The sequence below is a fragment of the Populus alba genome, chromosome 2, assembly GCF_005239225.2.
Source record: "Populus alba chromosome 2, ASM523922v2, whole genome shotgun sequence".
NCBI lineage: Eukaryota > Viridiplantae > Streptophyta > Magnoliopsida > Malpighiales > Salicaceae > Populus > Populus alba.
The window spans coordinates 8,824,362-8,841,308 of NC_133285.1; the positions used below are offsets into that span (position 1 = coordinate 8,824,362).

The window sequence follows — 16,947 nt, forward strand, 5'->3', positions numbered from 1 at the left end:
GTGTTTCAGCCATCCAATAAATTGATTCACCATTAGGGCACACGTAAAATCTTTCTTATATACCAATGTTTATTTTCTACCAACACTTCTCCATCAAATAAATTGATCAAACTCTTACTTCTTCTTTAGAAAAACACTCAACTCTCTTAGAAGCGCATTAACAAAAGCTAATGAAAGGTAATATCACTATATAAAATAATAAGTATTTTTTTCCTCTATTTTAGCCGGTGAAAGTCTTCTAAACATGATTATTTAAAAATCTTGAGATGTTATTTTTAGATGCTAATGTAAGCCAATTCAAACCATTCAAGACCATAACAAATTCAAGTCACCCAAGCTTATTTATAGATAGAACTCACTATTCCTCTTACACTCTCTTACTATTTTCTTATTTTATGTGCATTATTTCTTTCTATATATTTACCAACTTAAACATCAAAAGATCTCATGTTTCAATACAAAACTTGTTTTGTAGGAAATTCCAGCCACCACAATATGTGATACAGTCATTAAAAAAAACTCTTTCATATTTGAAGTTGTCTTGGCTCCATCAATTTGATTTTTATTAATCTAACTATACTAGAGAATGGATATAGAGAAGTTTTGGTTTGGAAAAAGAACTTGATTGGATCCATATAGTTAGTCCTTTCTTATATGAAAAATCCTACTTTATTTTTAAATTGTATGTGAGCATTTTTAAACAAAAGACAAAATCGGGAACTCAGTGGCATGGTTTGTGCATACTCTGTTTGTTGTCCGATGAGCTTTACTTGGAAACCCGTGGGGATATGACCATGGACAAAATCGGGAACTCAGTGACTTTTTTTTATTGACCCGTTGGGTTATTTGGCTCTTTGTTTATACTTTTCATTTTATTTTTTCAAATTTTATTTTTTAATATAAAATTTTTATTATATTTTATAATTTAATAATAAATAAAAAATAAATAAATTTCATGTTTTTTTTATTGTATAACAAAAAAAAAAATTTAATCCAATAAACTCCATAACCCGATTATAAATTATATAGATTGACTAGACTTGATATAATTCTTATTTTTTTCCATAAGGTTGACAACTTTAACTTTAATTTTAAACCATTCACTAGGCAAGAAGTTAAATTTAGATATTTCAAGATAACTTGTTATGTGGTGTTTAATAATAATACTAAATAATTTTGTATAACTTAGATATTGTTTTTTAATTCAAGCTTTGGTATCATAATTTTGAAACCTGTCCTGGGCGACCCAACTGACCCTGGCCGGGTTGAAGAAAAAACAAATGAATGAAAAACCTGGTGTAATCTGGCAAGACTCGGTCAAGACCTGGCTGCAAATTCGTTGATTTTTATTATTATTAAAATAACATCGTTTTGATTAAAAAAATAAACTCGGCCGACCCGGTAACCTGATTAAAATTTAAAATCTAAACTTTAAATTAAACCGATCATCAGACCAAGTCATAAAACTATGCCTGATATAGTGAGAATATAGTGCGACAATGCAAACTAGTTTATAAATAAATAAGTTGCCATGCTGGGCGGGTCAAAGGCTGAACAATTAAATCCCTTCTTTCTCGTTTAGATAGATAGCAAACCCAAAAGGTGGGTAGAGGAAAATTCCGAGACCGTTCTAATTTTTCAAATTGCTAAAAGGTAGTCGGAGGATCCTCCTAAGTTCTGAAGGGAATTCCGACCGGTGATGTACTGATAATTGCTCATCGGAGGGCAAGCACACTGACACAATATTTAACGTGGTTCGGCAAACCGCCTACATCCACGGGAGAAGCCATTTGATTATATAGGGAGAGAACAAGATTTACAACAATAGAGGAGGAGGAATCATCTCCTCTTTGGCAACTCTCAACCTCACTCTATTTCTCTCTTCTCAGTGCTGCAATGGCAGCTACTGCTGGCTGCCTTGGCAGCCCACTCTCTCCTACATTTCTCACATCTTTCTTTCTCTCAACTCTCTCTCATTTAGCTCTCAAGATGGTGCCTATATATAGCATGATGGTGCCACCAACTCCAACCTTATTTTCAACAAAGGTGGATGGTCAAAGTCAATGTTAGGCACATTAAATGGCAACACACCTAACAAACCTAACAATCACCCCCTTTGACATTTATATGGGCAATTGTCCTCTTGCTTCTTCAGCACAATCTTGCATCCTGCAGCTCTTCCAAGCTTACCATTCCAGAGCGTCTCCGGCCAAGTTTACAGGTACTCGCCAAACCTTTCAATCACCAGAGTCAACTAAGCACCCCTTTGCTCACTCCAAAGGATCACTTCAACCAGATGGTTTGTTACATCTCATCTGAAGAGTGTTTAATGTTTGTCTCTGGAACAACATTCCCTTCAAGCATATCAACCATGCTTGGCCCGGAATGATTTATCAAGCCTTACATCAAGGCTTACAACACCCCCTCAAACGGAAATTTCCATTTCCAAGTGCGACAGTCATTATCTGAGTATCTCAATATGATCACTAGCTCACCACTCTTCCAAGAGTCTACTCATCCAGGAGTTGCGTCTGCCCTCTGTTCCTCCTTAGGAACCACGCCTTACTTCTCCATGAGTCTCCCACTCTTAGTCTCAAGAGTCCGGGTAGCTATCCACATTTAACCATGGGGGCAGCCCATTAAAGGTTGATCTATATTTGTCTTCATACTCTGAGTATTACAATGCCTTCACCGAGCTCACCACCTTGACAAGAGTCAACTTGTTCCTGGAACCTGCGCATGCCCTCTGCTCCTTCATAGCAGTCGCGTCTTAATGCTCCACAAGTCACCCACTTATTGTCCAAGGCAAATGTCTTCTAGCTCATTGATCTTTAGCATGGGGGCAATATCCATGAAAGTCAATCCTGCATTTGTCTTCATACTCATCATAGCCACTTCATTGGCTATACACTTGTCCACTCATATCTAGCCATCACATCGGCTCTGGGGCGTTCTGAATTGGGGCTCCTATCCTGGCCCTCACACCTTCTCCTCAGGTGTCTCCGCTCGTCGTCATGTGGCGTTCTAAATCTGGGGCTCCTATCATGGCCCACACACCTCTTCTGAGGTGTCTCCGCTCGTCATCATGCGACGGTTTGAATCTGGGCTCACATCGTGGCCCACACCTTCCTCTGAGGTGTCTCCGCCCGTTGTCATGCGGCGGTCTGAAATAGGCTCACATTACGGCCCTCACACCATCCATCCGAGGTGTTTCTGCTCGTCATGAGACGGCCTGAACATGGACTCATATCAAGGTCCTCACACCTTTCATCTGAGGTGTCTCCGCCTGTCATCATGAGACGACCTGATCTTGGACTCATATCATGGTCCTCACACCTTCTGTCTAAGGTGTCTTCGCCTGTCGTCATGAGACGGTCTGAACATGGACTCATATCATGGTCCTCACACCTTCTGTCTAAGGTGTCTCCGCTCATCGTCATGCAGCGGTCTGAAATCTGGGCTCATATCATGGCCCTCACACCTTTCATCTGAGGTGTCTCTGCCTGTCGTAATGAGACGACCTGATCTTGGACTCATATCATGGTCCTCACACCTTTCATCTGAGGTGTCTCCGTCTGTCATCATGAGACGACCTGATCTTGGACTCATATCATGGTCCTCACACCTTCTGTCTAAGGTGTCTTCGCTTGTCGTCATGAGACGGTCTGAACATGGACTCATATCATGGTCCTCACACCTTTCATCTGAGGTGTCTCTGCCTGTCATCATGAAACGACCTGATCTTGGACTCATATCATGGTCCTCACACCTTCTGTCTGAGGTGTCTTCGCCTGTCGTCATGAGATGGCCTGAACATGGACTCATACCATGGTCCTCACACCTTCTATCTAAGGTGTCTCTGTCTGTCGTCATGGGGCGGTCTGAACCAAGTCTCTAATCTTGGCCCACACACCTTCCATCTGAGGTGTCTATACTCGTCATCATGAAACGGCCACATCCTCCTTCATAGGGGATGTCTCTAGTGGCTCCAAGATTCTCTACCACCATGTGGACTTGGGAGAGATCACTACCACTGATCACATAGAAAGAGAGAGTTGCGGTGCACTCTACGCAATCTTCCATCTCATTTTCTATGTTTGGAGCTTCTATGCCTTTCTGTTTGATAGCTCCACCCACACCAACTCTCTTTGGTGTCTTCGCCTTTCATCATAGGCGGTCGCCTTTTGTCACAGGTGTTTGCACCCCCTCAATTAGGTGCCTTTGCAACAGCTCATCTTTCCATCCTTGCATGCATTGGAAAGGTCCTCGCTTGTTGCCTTTATCAAGAGCACAGGAGACTTCCTGTTGTACAACTTTTTCTCATAGTCTCTGCTCTGAGCTTCATCTGGGAACTCTTCTTCTCCTTGCACCTATTGTCTCATAACAGTACCTCGTTGGATCCTCCGGGTACTTCTGCACAATCTCCGTGTGCTCTCGTGCAATTTCAGTTCTCCAGATTTCTCCCTATTCTTTGCTTTTATGTTTGACAGCAGCTCATCCCGTCACAACATCTGTCCAAGTCAAAATAGGGTGCCAATCTTTATCCCCTTGCTGTATTTCTCTTCCATTATCAGGGTCTTCATCAATTCTCCCTTCAAGAAATCACAGTCACCAAATCTAACTTCTTTGGAGAAATCACCACTCCATCAGATCCTTGATCATACGGAACCCAATTGTTCCCCTTGTGTCGTCATCCTGCTAGTCTTCAACAGTTTCATAACAAACTGTCACATATACAAAAATAGTACTGTGTGGATGATCCTTCAACTAAGCAAGTTCCCAGGAAAGATTTGGAGGGGTCACACTGGTCCCGCTTAAAACCCAATCTCCTAGACAGAACTTCTTAGAACGTATCTATCCACCGTACTGTCTTTTTGTATATACAACCATTTGCTAGCTTTGTTGCGGCTTTCCTTTACAAGTGATCTGGGGTATCCTGGTTTTATACCTGATTTCTCAACATCTGGCGAGACTACCAGTGCTTAGATTCGTCAAGATTGGTCTTCATCAGTTTTCACTCTACACCTCTAAATGTCCACATAACCGGGTGTCCAGAGTGTCCCAATTTTACCTTCCATAAAGGCATTACATTTTCCCACTTAATAGTTCAGCACATATAATTGGGTAAACATGTGCACCTTCTTCTTCTTCATCTCCATCGACCACCATGATGACCTTCAGATGCCTCATAATCGGGCAATCTCTCTTTAATAATTCACCACCGCCATTTTGGTCTCGAATCTCAACGATCGGACCGTACCATTGCATCCGGAATGATCAAATTAGCTGGAAACATGTCTTGAATCGTCCAAATCGCACATCAGACGGCTACGATTTGATCAAAACAACTTTGGCCTAATTAACGGCTCAGATTCAATCTTAGATCCGGTTGCACGTAGGATCAGCTACACTGGATCCTATCCCTCGGCTCACGGCTCGGCTCGGCTCCAATTTGGCTCGGCTCGTGGCTGATGACGTGGCAGGTGGGCCCCCTATACTGACATGTCCGTTGACTAGTCAATGCTTTTGCTGACTGTGTATGCTGATGTCATCCTTGCATCATGCTGATGTCATCCTTTGCATGTCACGTCACTGTTCATGTCTACTGTTCACATGGGTCGGGTCAACTGGTATTCGGGTCGGGTCAACTCATCTGGGTGAAGAAGACGCGTGGGCGCGTCTGCGCGCGTGGCCCGCCACCTCACCGGAGAGTGATGGAGAGTGCGGCCATGTCCGACGTTCGATTTTGACGCCGTTTTCACCAGTGGCTTCGTATCGTCCTCCTCTACACGATGGTATGGTCAAAATATAATTTTGACAACTTTCATTTTTGAGCAAAAATCAAACACCACTTCAAACCATAAGCTCTGATACCAATTGAAGGGAATTCCGACCGGTGATGTACTGATAATTGCTCATCGGAGGGCAAGCACACTGACACAATATTTAACGTGGTTCGGCAAACCGCCTACATCCACGGGAGAAGCCATTTGATTATATAGGGAGAGAACAAGATTTACAACAATAGAGGAGGAGGAATCATCTCCTCTTTGGCAACTCTCAACCTCACTCTATTTCTCTCTTCTCAGTGCTGCAATGGCAGCTACTGCTGGCTGCCTTGGCAGCCCACTCTCTCCTACATTTCTCACATCTTTCTTTCTCTCAACTCTCTCTCATTTAGCTCTCAAGATGGTGCCTATATATAGCATGATGGTGCCACCAACTCCAACCTTATTTTCAACAAAGGTGGATGGTCAAAGTCAATGTTAGGCACATTAAATGGCAACACACCTAACAAACCTAACAAGTTCTTTGGTAACTTCTCATATCACCTCTCACAAATGGTTGGAGAAGGGAGACTTTCATCATATCGAAGTTTGGAAATGGATGGTATATTTAAGAATATAAAACAAAGGAAAAAGGAAAAAAGTTTTTTTTGTTTTTTAAAATGAACAAAAGAGAGAAACATCTCCTGATGCTCGCTTTAAAATCAATTGTAACTGATAGTTCAATGCTAAAAAATAACTGGTAATTATTGGGACAACATTAAATGTTCAGCTTCATGACAGGAGAAAAAAACAAAACACCTTGGCGCTGTTAGTTCGACAAGTAGAGCTGCTTGACGTCATCTCACACGAATCGAGTTAAAATATGACTCCCACTTACAGGAGGAATCATAAAAGATAAACAACTGTCCGTAGTTACCAGCGTGTTTGGCAATATAATAACAATTATTTTTTAAATAATTTTTCATGCTAAAATATATGTTAAAGATTTTTTTTATTTTTTAAAAATTATTTTTAACATCAGCACATCAAAACGATTCAAAAAATACAAACACACTCAATTTTTTTTTTTTAAAATGAAATTTTTAGGAACGGAGATTGAACCACGATCTCAAACATAGTGTTAGTTCCTTTTAGTTGCTGTAAAGTTACTTATATGGAAAGTAAATTTTGAAAATTGAATTATTTTATATATTATATATATATATATATTAGTATTTTAAATTTATTTTAATAATATAAAATATATTTTTTAAAAATATATTATTTTAATATATTTTTAAATTAAAAATTTTATTTTAAAAAACCACCAACACCAGAATGTTCAAACACCAATGAAACCCTTAAAATTCCAAAGCATAAAGAAGGCCCAAAGCCCAAGATATGATTTTCCTACTTACAAGCAAATTAAATGCCCCTCTCTGTTTCCAAACCCTGTATTAAATGCAGCAGCTGGAAAATCCACCCACCTTCCCCCCCAAAAAATCTACCCTAATCCCCAGACCCTTCTTTTCTCTCACCCCCCAAATGGACTCCCAATTCCTCTTTAAACCCAAATGTCCCCCGCCACCGTCACCACCTCCACTTCCCCTCCCTCCTCTAATTATCTCACCAACCTTGGCCTTGGCTATTCTATAGCCATAGCCCTTGGCTTTCTCGTCCTTGCCTCCACTATTCTCCTTGCTTCCTACATATGTTGTCGCGCCACCCGAAATCGCTCTCGTAACTCCAACAACAACAATTATTCAAACTCTACAGCTGATGGAATAATGCTTCCTCGCATTATTTTCGTCGCTGAAGACGATGAAGAACACGAACGTGATTTGGAAGGTGCTGCTGTTGGACTCGACCAAGCTGTTATAAACTCGTACCCGAAATTCCAGTTTAGTAGAGATGGTGGGTTCAGCGAAAGAACCGATAATCTTAACAATACTTGCTCGATCTGTTTGTGCGAGTATAAAGATATGGAGATGTTAAGAATGATGCCTGAGTGCAGGCATTACTTTCACTCGCTCTGTCTTGATGCCTGGCTTAAGCTTAACGGGTCGTGCCCGGTCTGTCGGAACTCACCGTTGCCTACTCCGCTCTCTACACCATTGTCGGAGGTTGTGCCCTTATCGCAGTATGCAGAAGATCGGAGGAGGAGGTGATTTTGGCTTGATCTGATTTGGATGTGGGGTGGTGGGAAACGGAAATTGTAAATTCTTGGTGTAGGTATAGGGGGTTTTGTTGGATTTACTGATTTTTGATTGTTAAAAAAATTGTCAGAATTGGTGTTGTATTATTTTCTTTCTCTGTAGTGTTATATATTCATGTTAAATCCAACTGCTGTTTGGTTGTTCTGCTAGCATTCCACCTCGAAGATAATCTCACCGACAAACCATTGCCTGGGCAGTTTCAGACACCATCAACCTCAATTTCTTGTTTTTGCTAATCACAGATTTGCCTTGGAGCTTTCACTTCAATTTTCTTTTTCTTGAAGATTCATGAGTCATAGATGTGCAAGAATTTGGTAACCATAAAGCATGGAGAAGTCTCACAAGAAAAAAAATATATAAAAGAGGTTAACTTGTAGGATAGATGTATTAGTTCCTTGTATGATCGTGTGGCCATATGAAGAAAACGTCATTCTCACGATATACAGATAAGAAAGTGAAGTCCATCCAACGCAATTACTGACTTAAATAACGTATAATGACTAAGGCGGTTTGGGCTAAATTATTTAAAATTATTATTTTTAGATTGTTTCGACGGTTGATGCTAAATTAATTTTAAAAATAAAAAATATTTTTTTAATATATTTTTAAATGGAAAGAATTTTAAAAAATAACTATTTTTATAATATTAAATGATTGCCACTACCACTACTATCCCGCATTCATTTTAGTTTAATTTTAAATAAAAAATATTTTTAAAACATAAAAATAATCAGTATGTTTTTCAATTACATATCAAACCTTTTCTTTGGTCTCCACTTCTACCTGCTTGACTTGCTGCTTCTTTTGTTTTTTTTTTTTAATTTGAGGCTAGCCAACTGTAACTAACTGTACTATTGGGCAGTGGCCCATTTCTCCTCAGAAGCTTGTTTTATCCTGCAAGCGTTACAGTGAAGACGTTATTGCAAGAAAACTGGAAGCTTTAAGGGAACGAGATTGATCAAGTAATGTGCAATGTCCATGAGCAAATCCTAGGATGCAAGCTATCTCTGAGTATGATGGATATATTAAAATACACTGAGCACATATAAAATAAAGTAGACTACCTCAGGAAATAATACCAAGAAGCCCAGAACTCAATAAGATAAGAAAATACAACTTCTGACTCAGATCTCAAAATCTTCCAATCTTAATCGTTTAGCAGATTTTTAACCAATTAAAATATATGGCGTCTAGTCAAACTCATCTCCCCACCACCCTCCCCCTTGCCTCTCCAAGCCAATAGTTTTCATCCGGCTTCAAAGTTTCAGGTATCCTTGATATATCCCTCGTTCTTTTCCTTTTCTTTCCTATTTCATTGCTGCTTCGAAGTCTTTGTTTGATGAACTATCGATACTGATATCATTGCTTGAGAGCAATTTTGGTATCCTCGCATCTGATTTCTATTAGGATGTTGTTCATGATCAGACACGTGTTTTGTTAGAGTAGCTTCTGCTGTTTTTCTTGGCAGTGATCTAGTTTCCGATTTCGAGGTCTCATTTAGACAGATGACCAAACCTAACATTTCAGTGAAGCTAGGAAGATGGGGTGGGGTTCGCAGGCCAATCTTTATTCTTGGTGTTTTAGCTCTCTTGGTCTCTATTGCTACTTTGTCCAAATTCTACTCTATTAGATCTCTTTTTATTTCTGATACGTTCTGCAGTCATGTTAGTATTGAGTGTCGAAGAGGATTTCAGAGTGAACCAGGCATAGCTGTCGAAACTATTGTTAGCAAGATCCAGAAAGAAATGGATGAGATGAGAGATAAGCCAATAGACTCTTCATCTGCAGAAACAATAGTGTCAAGATACAGTGCTTTTCTTGCTGATATTTTGGGACTTATTGAGTCGTTACAGACAACCGGAAATCCCCAGGAAAACAGTGAAATCAGAGCTGTCCATCCTCTAGCAGAACGAAAACAACAGTCGGATGAACCTGCAAAGTTCTTTCTGATAGAAGAGATCCGCAAGTATGTAAGGATCAAACCCAACCGTTTAGGCAAACAGAACTTCATGGGAGCTAACGGAACGTTCACGAGCATTGGCCATGCTTGTTTTGCAATGAAGAAAGATATTGAGGAATATATGGATTATGATGTAGGTGAAATCTGCAAAGATGATTGGAAGCTAGCTCAAAAGCTGATGGTTCATGGATGCGATCCGTTACCGAGGAGGAGGTGCTTTGCAAGGGCCCCACAGCTATACAGCAAGCCATTCCCCATCAACGAGTCCATGTGGAAGCTCCCTGACAATCGAAATGTCCGGTGGAGCCAGTACAGATGCAAAAACTTCACTTGCCTAGCTAGCAATACGACTCGCAAGGGATTTTTCAAGTGTGCAGATTGCTTCAATCTGTCGGACCATGAATCGCCAAGATGGATCGAACAAGTGATTTCTGACCCGGAGATGAATCTTACAGCAGATTTTCTGATACCTGAAGTGCTAAACATCAAACTAGGAGAGATCAGAATCGGATTGGATTTCAGTGTAGGAACTGGGACTTTTGCAGCAAGAATGAGAGAGTTTAATGTCACAATAGTCTCAGCAACCATTAATCTTGGTGCCCCTTTTAACGAAATGATTGCGCTTCGGGGACTTGTACCTCTGTACTTGACCATAAATCAACGGCTTCCATTCTTTGACAATACCCTGGATTTGTTACACACCACGAGGTTTCTTGATGGATGGATAGATTTTGTGCTCCTGGATTTTATACTGTACGATTGGGATAGGGTCTTGAGGCCAGGAGGTTTGCTTTGGATCGACAGCTTTTTCTGTTTGAGAGAGGACTTGGATGATTATTTGGAAGCCTTCAAGATGCTGAGGTACAGGAGGCATAAATGGATTGTTGTTCCGAAGCTGGACAAGGATGATCGAGAGGTTTTCTTCTCTGCTGTGCTAGAGAAGCCGCCAAGACCATTTCGTTAATAACACGCGCAGGCGCGTGTGCATACATGACAAAGCCGAGATTTCTTAGTTTTTGGGGCTCGGTTCTTCCACTCTCCCTGGCTTTAACCTCGAGTCCTTGCTCAAAAATCAGTGCCTCGTTGGCTTTAAATAATTGATGATATATTAGGATATTACATCCATGCTTTTCCTGTTAATTTAGTTATCTTCACATTTTATGATTGGTTATAGACAGTTGAAAACCCTGTAAACGATTTTACCACTTGAGAGTTGAGACCTGTTTGTTTCACGAGTCAACAAAAAAATATACTTTCCGCTCAAATTAAAATTTAGTTTGATTTATATCTATCCAAAATGTTTTTTCTAGTAAAAAAATACTTTTTAAAAATTATAAAAAAATTATAAAAATCTTGTTATTTATTTATTATATTAAAATTTTTAATTGGTATGTATTTTATTTTGTTTTTTTTCAATTTCATTCATTATAATTTGATTTTTATATCAATTTTAGTTTTTAGTTTTTATTGTTATTTGTTTTTTTTTTTTCTCAATTGAATTTTATTTATTTATCGTATTTAGTTTTTATGTTTTTTGACTTCTATTTATTTTATATGAAATAATTTATGAAATAAGATTTTTTTTTTATTTTCATCATTTTTTAGATTAGATTATTTTTTTTCAATCTCATTTCCCTTCAATTTTTTTTTTTTAAATTTGATTGTTATCCTTTCAATAAAATTAAAAAATATATATTTAAAAAATTCTTTTTGAACTCATTTCCATAATAGTGAAATATTAAAAAAATATTTTTAAATTTATTTTTTCATGACACTATTAAATTTTAAAAAATAACTTGTTTTTCATGAATCTATTTTTTATAAATTTTTTTTATTAAAAATGAAAATTATTTTATAGTAAAAACGCCACGTGACCTTGTTATTTGTGGACTTTACTTTAGCTATCTGATGTGATGCAAACATCTCAATCTAAAATACTTGAATTTCTTTTTTTATATATACAATGGGCCAGACTACTCTGACTGCTTAACCAATAAAATCTTGAGCAAAGAAGAAGGGGACTGTCCACAGTTCTGTTTGCACAATACTGAAAAGAAAATCTCAAAAAGATACGTGGGTCTGTTGAGTTATGGTATGCTTTATATATATTAAATATCCGAGTTAGTTTCTATTTATTTTAATTAATTTTATAGATTTTAAAATTAATAATTATATAAATTTTTAATGACCCTAAAATTATGGTATACTCTTGATGGCCCAAGATGTGATGATTTTATTTTTTATTTCCTTATATATTTTTTTATTATTTTATTAAAAACATTACCATAATATATTTTTTATCAGTTGGAAGCATTTAAAGATTTTCTCTTAATCTTATTTTCATAGATTAAGTGATTATTGGTGGGTGTGATTGAGATTGTTTTTAAAATGTTTCTTATTTAAAAATATATTAAAATAATATTTTTTTTTAAAATTATTTTTTGACATAGCGTAATAAAACTATTTAAAAATATTAAAAAAATTAATTCAAAGAATTTTTAAATTTTTTTAATAAAATAACAGTTTAACCGCAGCAACGGCCATAAAAATTATGAAATTGAGAATTGTGAGTGTGTTAACGATTATTTTTTTAAATGTTTTTCATTTCAAAATATATCAAAATAATATTTTTTTTATTTTTTAAAAATAATTTTTGATATCAACATATCAAAATGATTTAAAAATATAACAAAATATTAATTTTAAATAAAAAAATTAAATCTTTTTAAAAACACTTTCATTACAACATACCAAACACACTTAATATTCTCCTCACCACGGGATTGATTACTTTCTCGCTTTTTCACTTTGAACAAATCTGCAAGGCTTGTTTATTGAGAAAATATCCCCACTTGTCTCCAGGACTTTCCTGTGAGGTGAGGTGATTGACAAGCCTCAATATTCTCTGATTTGGACCTGAGAAGTTGCTCAGCTACCGGCAGTACAAGTGCGGGGGCCGAAATCCTCGTCTTTACAGCTACAATGACCCTTCTTTATGCTCTCTTTTTTTCTTTCCTTTTTTCCTCAGTACTACTTCTCCAGCCTGTGCCCTCCCCGGGGCCCCTTTTTGTGCCCTAACTCTCCTTTTTAATTTGGGCCTTCGGCAACTGTACCGAAAGAAAAAGGTGCGGACTAGCAGCGCTCGCGAGCCCTGATATTCTCTCATTTGCTCTATATACATTTCTATCGTTCCATAGTCTAATTATTAGAGCTAGCCCAATGTCACAAAATATCTACAAATATACGTAGATATTTTATATTGGTCCTTGTAAAATAAAATATATAGCACCACTCATGACTCATGACTCATGACTCATGACTCATGACTCATGACATGCTGATATATTTATCATTTATGATTGTTTGTGAATATTATCAGATTAAATATTAAAGTTTATTTATATATCTTTCTTTAAATAATATTTTGGATGGTTTTTTATTTAAAGTTTATTTTATTTGAAAATATATTAAAATATTTTTTTTTATTTTAAAAATTTTATTTTTAACATTATGACATCAAAACCATCTAAAATTAAAAAAATAAAAAAAATACATTTTTTCAAAATAATTTCTAAACTACAAAACAAGTACACGTATCTTTTGTTTTATCAAAACTCTGTGTGTGTGTGTGTTTTAAATCAAACCCCTTACTATGAACCGGTAAACAACAATAAATGTCATCAGTTTCATGCTCACAGAAAAAGAATTTGCAGCTGTCGGCAAAAGCTAAAACTTCACCATTTTTTTTTCAAGAAGAAAAGAGATTTATTTTCCTTTGAAGGAGATGCTGCCAAGTGGCATCCTAAAATCCTTTTTTTTTTTTCCTCATTCAAAAAAAAAATTCAAATCTTAAATATAATCTCTCTTTTTTTCCCTGAAATTTGTCTGGCCAGCAAAACAGTAGTAGCCGTCCATTCCACCAATGCCACGTCTCGATGCCTTTACAACCATCCAATCCACCACCGTCCTTCATTGTCTCAACCGTATGAAAGCAAATCTATCAGTTAACGCCGTCAACTCATCGATCCCTCATCCCCTCAATCTCACATCTAATAAAAGTTACGAGATCGTCAACCCAACCTTTTTCTTTTCAAATTCAACCAAACCACAGCTTCGTAAACTCCAAACTTGAGGCTCGGACCCACACCTACGATTTAAATATACCTCACGTACTTTTTTACTCTCGCACTTTTTCATCACTCCCCTCTGTGTTCTCGCACCCAAATTCACATTATTATTATTATTAAAAAAAGAAGCAGCTTAATTTCGGAAGATCCAGATTAGAATGGCGGAGCAATCAGAGAGTCCGACTAAGTCAGTCATGGAGAAGATCATCGAGAAGGTTCACCATCACGAATCTTCGTCGTCGGATTCGGAGTTGGATTCAGATAAACCGGATCCTTTGGAGTCGGTGAAGGCCAAAATTTGGCGCTTGTTTGGTAGAGAAAAGCCTGTCCATCATGTACTCGGCGGTGGAAAACGTACGGTCATTTAAAACCTACTTCATTCAGTAAACTTTCATTTTTGTTACATATATATTTTTAAATCATGCTGCGATCTATTATATATGTATATATATATATATATATATATATATATAGAGAGAGAGAGAGAGAGAGAGAGATTGTTACTTGCATATGATTTAGATTTAGTCGTCGCTGTCCTTTTCCTTTGCTGTATGAAAATTAAAGGGGAAGAAAATGACAGTGGATTTTGTGGTAAATTTGTTGTGCAGCTGCCGATGTGTTTCTGTGGAGGAACAAGAAAGTTTCAGCTGGTGTACTTGGATTTGTCACCGCAATGTGGGTCCTTTTCGAGTTGATCGAATACCACCTGCTTACTCTAGTGTGTCACATTTTGATACTCGCTGCTGCACTCTTGTTCCTCTGGTCTAATGCTTGTACTCTCATCAACAAGTAATAATATTCTCTTTCATGTGTTTTGGTGGATTGGGAGGTGTATCAACAACTGTTAGAGGCTGGGTGGTTGTAATTTTCTTTCCGATGTTTTGTAGGAGTCCACCTCGCATCCCAGAAGTTCATCTTCCGGAAAAACTGGTCCTGCAGGTTGCTTCAGCACTATGTGTCGAGATCAATAGTGCATTTGCTGGCTTACGCAGTGTTGCGGCAGGAAAAGACTATAAGAAGTTTCTCATGGTATGTTTCTTGAATATCTCTCACATTCTCATTAGTTACGTTTCTAGAGGTTCAACTTGTAATTGAAGATGATCATTTAATATTTCTTATTTATTTATTTTTGCAACCTTATTCCTGCTACATATGGATCTGGAATTTACTGCTGTCAAGTTCTACATTATTTGTTCATGAATGTGTTTTTGCTAGTTTTCAAGTTCTACTCTACTTCGCTGATCATTTGCCATTTGTATATCCCTGACCTTGACAAATTATAAATTGAGCTGGATAATTGCTTTTGGTTCTCATTGTGGTTTACTAAAATTGCTCGTCTGTTTTTATGGCAGATTATTGCCGGATTGTGGGTCCTGTCAATTGTGGGGAGTTCGTGCCATTTCCTGACCTTGTTTTATATATGTAATGACCTTGGAAACTGATTTATGCTGTTTGTTCAATCGTGTGCTAGATATTTATGCACTGAATATTTTCAATGATTTTAACAGGCTTTGTTTTGCTGCACACTGTACCTGTTCTCTATGAGAAGTACGAGGACAAAGTTGATCCCTTGGCAGAGAAGGCAATGGTTGAGATAAAAAAGCAATATGCAGTGTTCGATGCTAAGGTTCTGAGCAAGATCCCAGTGGCTTCTTTGAAAGCCAAGAGAGTTTAGATTTGGCTCCTTGTTGTGCTTCCAGCAAACACTGGGTAAACCTGGGTTTGCAGCTTGTGATTGCTTTACCCATAATTTGCCAGGGCTTCTTTTGTTCTTCACCCTACTAATTGCTTTAAAGTGTTTGGGTTGCATTTTGAATGAATTGTCTTTCAGGGGTGTTACTTTTGGAGTTTTAGGTTTAATTTGTATTCCTATGTCCTATGGTCAGTTTGCAGATGGCGCCTTATAATGGTGGTTTTTGATGACTAAATGTACATTGGTTTATAATATAAATTTTGAACCTTTGTGCTCCTGGTTTGTGTCGATGTTTTTGGCTCGTGATTGCGGCAATGATCTACCTGAACTGACCAAACATAAAACAAAGAAACACGTCCTCAGTGGCTAACTGGGTAAGGTCGGCATGTTTATGTGCAAGGCTGTAAACACTATTTCAATGTGGGAGTGTGTTTGTGAAGGGATGCAATCAAACTTGGCTTTGTGTTGTGATTGCTGTTTGTGTGTGAGGATAATCCGACGTCTAAGTTTTCTAGCCATCAAGTTTTTCTTGTGATGTAACGTGTAAACCTCTGTATGGGAGTGCCAGCTCAAGTTGGGGAGCACCAGGATAGGTGAGCGGCCAGAGTCTGCGCACTCACTCTCGTAGGCTTATTCGTAAAATTAGTTTAAATCAGAATCTAACCTAAGATGCGGGGCCCCTGACTGCTCTTCTGGAATCAAACCTGAGGCAACTGAGGTTGGATGAGGTATGCTTTTGGCAGCCACTGATCGAGCATCCGGTTCCTTTCATGGGTGGTTTTACAGGTGCTGCTCAAGTTAAACCATGACAGAATAGACGTTTTTCTTTTTTTGTAAACATTTTGACGCAATAATGTTTACAAATTGGTTATATAAAATGAAGAGTTTGTTTTTTCAAATTCTACGGAGAAGAAAAAACAAGAAAGGGATAGAAAAGAAGGCGGCAAAACGACAAATGAGATGGAATAATAATAAATCAGTCATTTTAAGTTCCCTGTGAAATGAGATATGGCACGAAGATTGTGAAGGCAGGAAACTTTGAGCTCATATTAGCCGCGGGTTGAAAACGGGAATCGTCTACGAGATTTTAATCTGGCGCTGACCGTCATCTCGGCTCAGCCGAAACTTTAAAGTTCAATTAATATGGCAATGCTTAAGATCAGCACCGCCGCACCTGCAAGAT

At 37.8% G+C, this 16,947-nt stretch overlaps 3 protein-coding genes across 3 annotated transcripts; all 3 read left to right on the forward strand.

Annotated features, from left to right (window-relative positions):
* The first annotated feature begins 7,232 nt into the window (after window positions 1–7,232).
* LOC118057831 (RING-H2 finger protein ATL67) lies at window positions 7,233–8,133 on the forward strand. The gene has a single exon (XM_035070551.2). It carries the CDS (start codon window positions 7,343–7,345, stop codon window positions 7,934–7,936), a length of 594 nt encoding a protein of 197 aa, XP_034926442.1. The 5' UTR covers window positions 7,233–7,342; the 3' UTR covers window positions 7,937–8,133.
* Window positions 8,134–9,002: 869 nt separating this feature from the next.
* LOC118057830 (probable methyltransferase At1g29790) lies at window positions 9,003–11,105 on the forward strand. Its single transcript, XM_035070550.2, has one exon. The coding sequence runs from the start codon at window positions 9,490–9,492 to the stop codon at window positions 10,906–10,908; it is 1,419 nt and encodes a 472-aa protein (XP_034926441.1). The 5' UTR covers window positions 9,003–9,489; the 3' UTR covers window positions 10,909–11,105.
* A 3,008-nt stretch (window positions 11,106–14,113) lies between these two features.
* Window positions 14,114–16,039, forward strand: LOC118057678 (reticulon-like protein B5). The gene is made up of 5 exons (XM_035070317.2): window positions 14,114–14,425; window positions 14,680–14,860; window positions 14,959–15,100; window positions 15,424–15,493; window positions 15,580–16,039. The coding sequence occupies exons 1-5, from the start codon at window positions 14,230–14,232 to the stop codon at window positions 15,744–15,746; spliced, it is 756 nt and encodes a 251-aa protein (XP_034926208.1). The 5' UTR covers window positions 14,114–14,229; the 3' UTR covers window positions 15,747–16,039.
* The last annotated feature ends 908 nt before the right edge of the window (window positions 16,040–16,947 follow it).

Excerpts from the sequence above, each read along its gene's own strand:
- LOC118057831 (XM_035070551.2), top strand. The coding sequence starts at position 7,343 with ATGTCCCCCGCCACCGTCACCACCTCCACTTCCCCTCCCTCCTCTAAT.
- LOC118057830 (XM_035070550.2), top strand. The coding sequence starts at position 9,490 with ATGACCAAACCTAACATTTCAGTGAAGCTAGGAAGATGGGGTGGGGTT.
- LOC118057678 (XM_035070317.2), top strand. The coding sequence starts at position 14,230 with ATGGCGGAGCAATCAGAGAGTCCGACTAAGTCAGTCATGGAGAAGATC. Across the intron at positions 14,426-14,679 it reads TGTACTCGGCGGTGGAAAAC|CTGCCGATGTGTTTCTGTGG; the intron begins GTACGGTCATTT and ends TTTGTTGTGCAG. Across the intron at positions 15,101-15,423 it reads ACTATAAGAAGTTTCTCATG|ATTATTGCCGGATTGTGGGT; the intron begins GTATGTTTCTTG and ends TTTTTATGGCAG.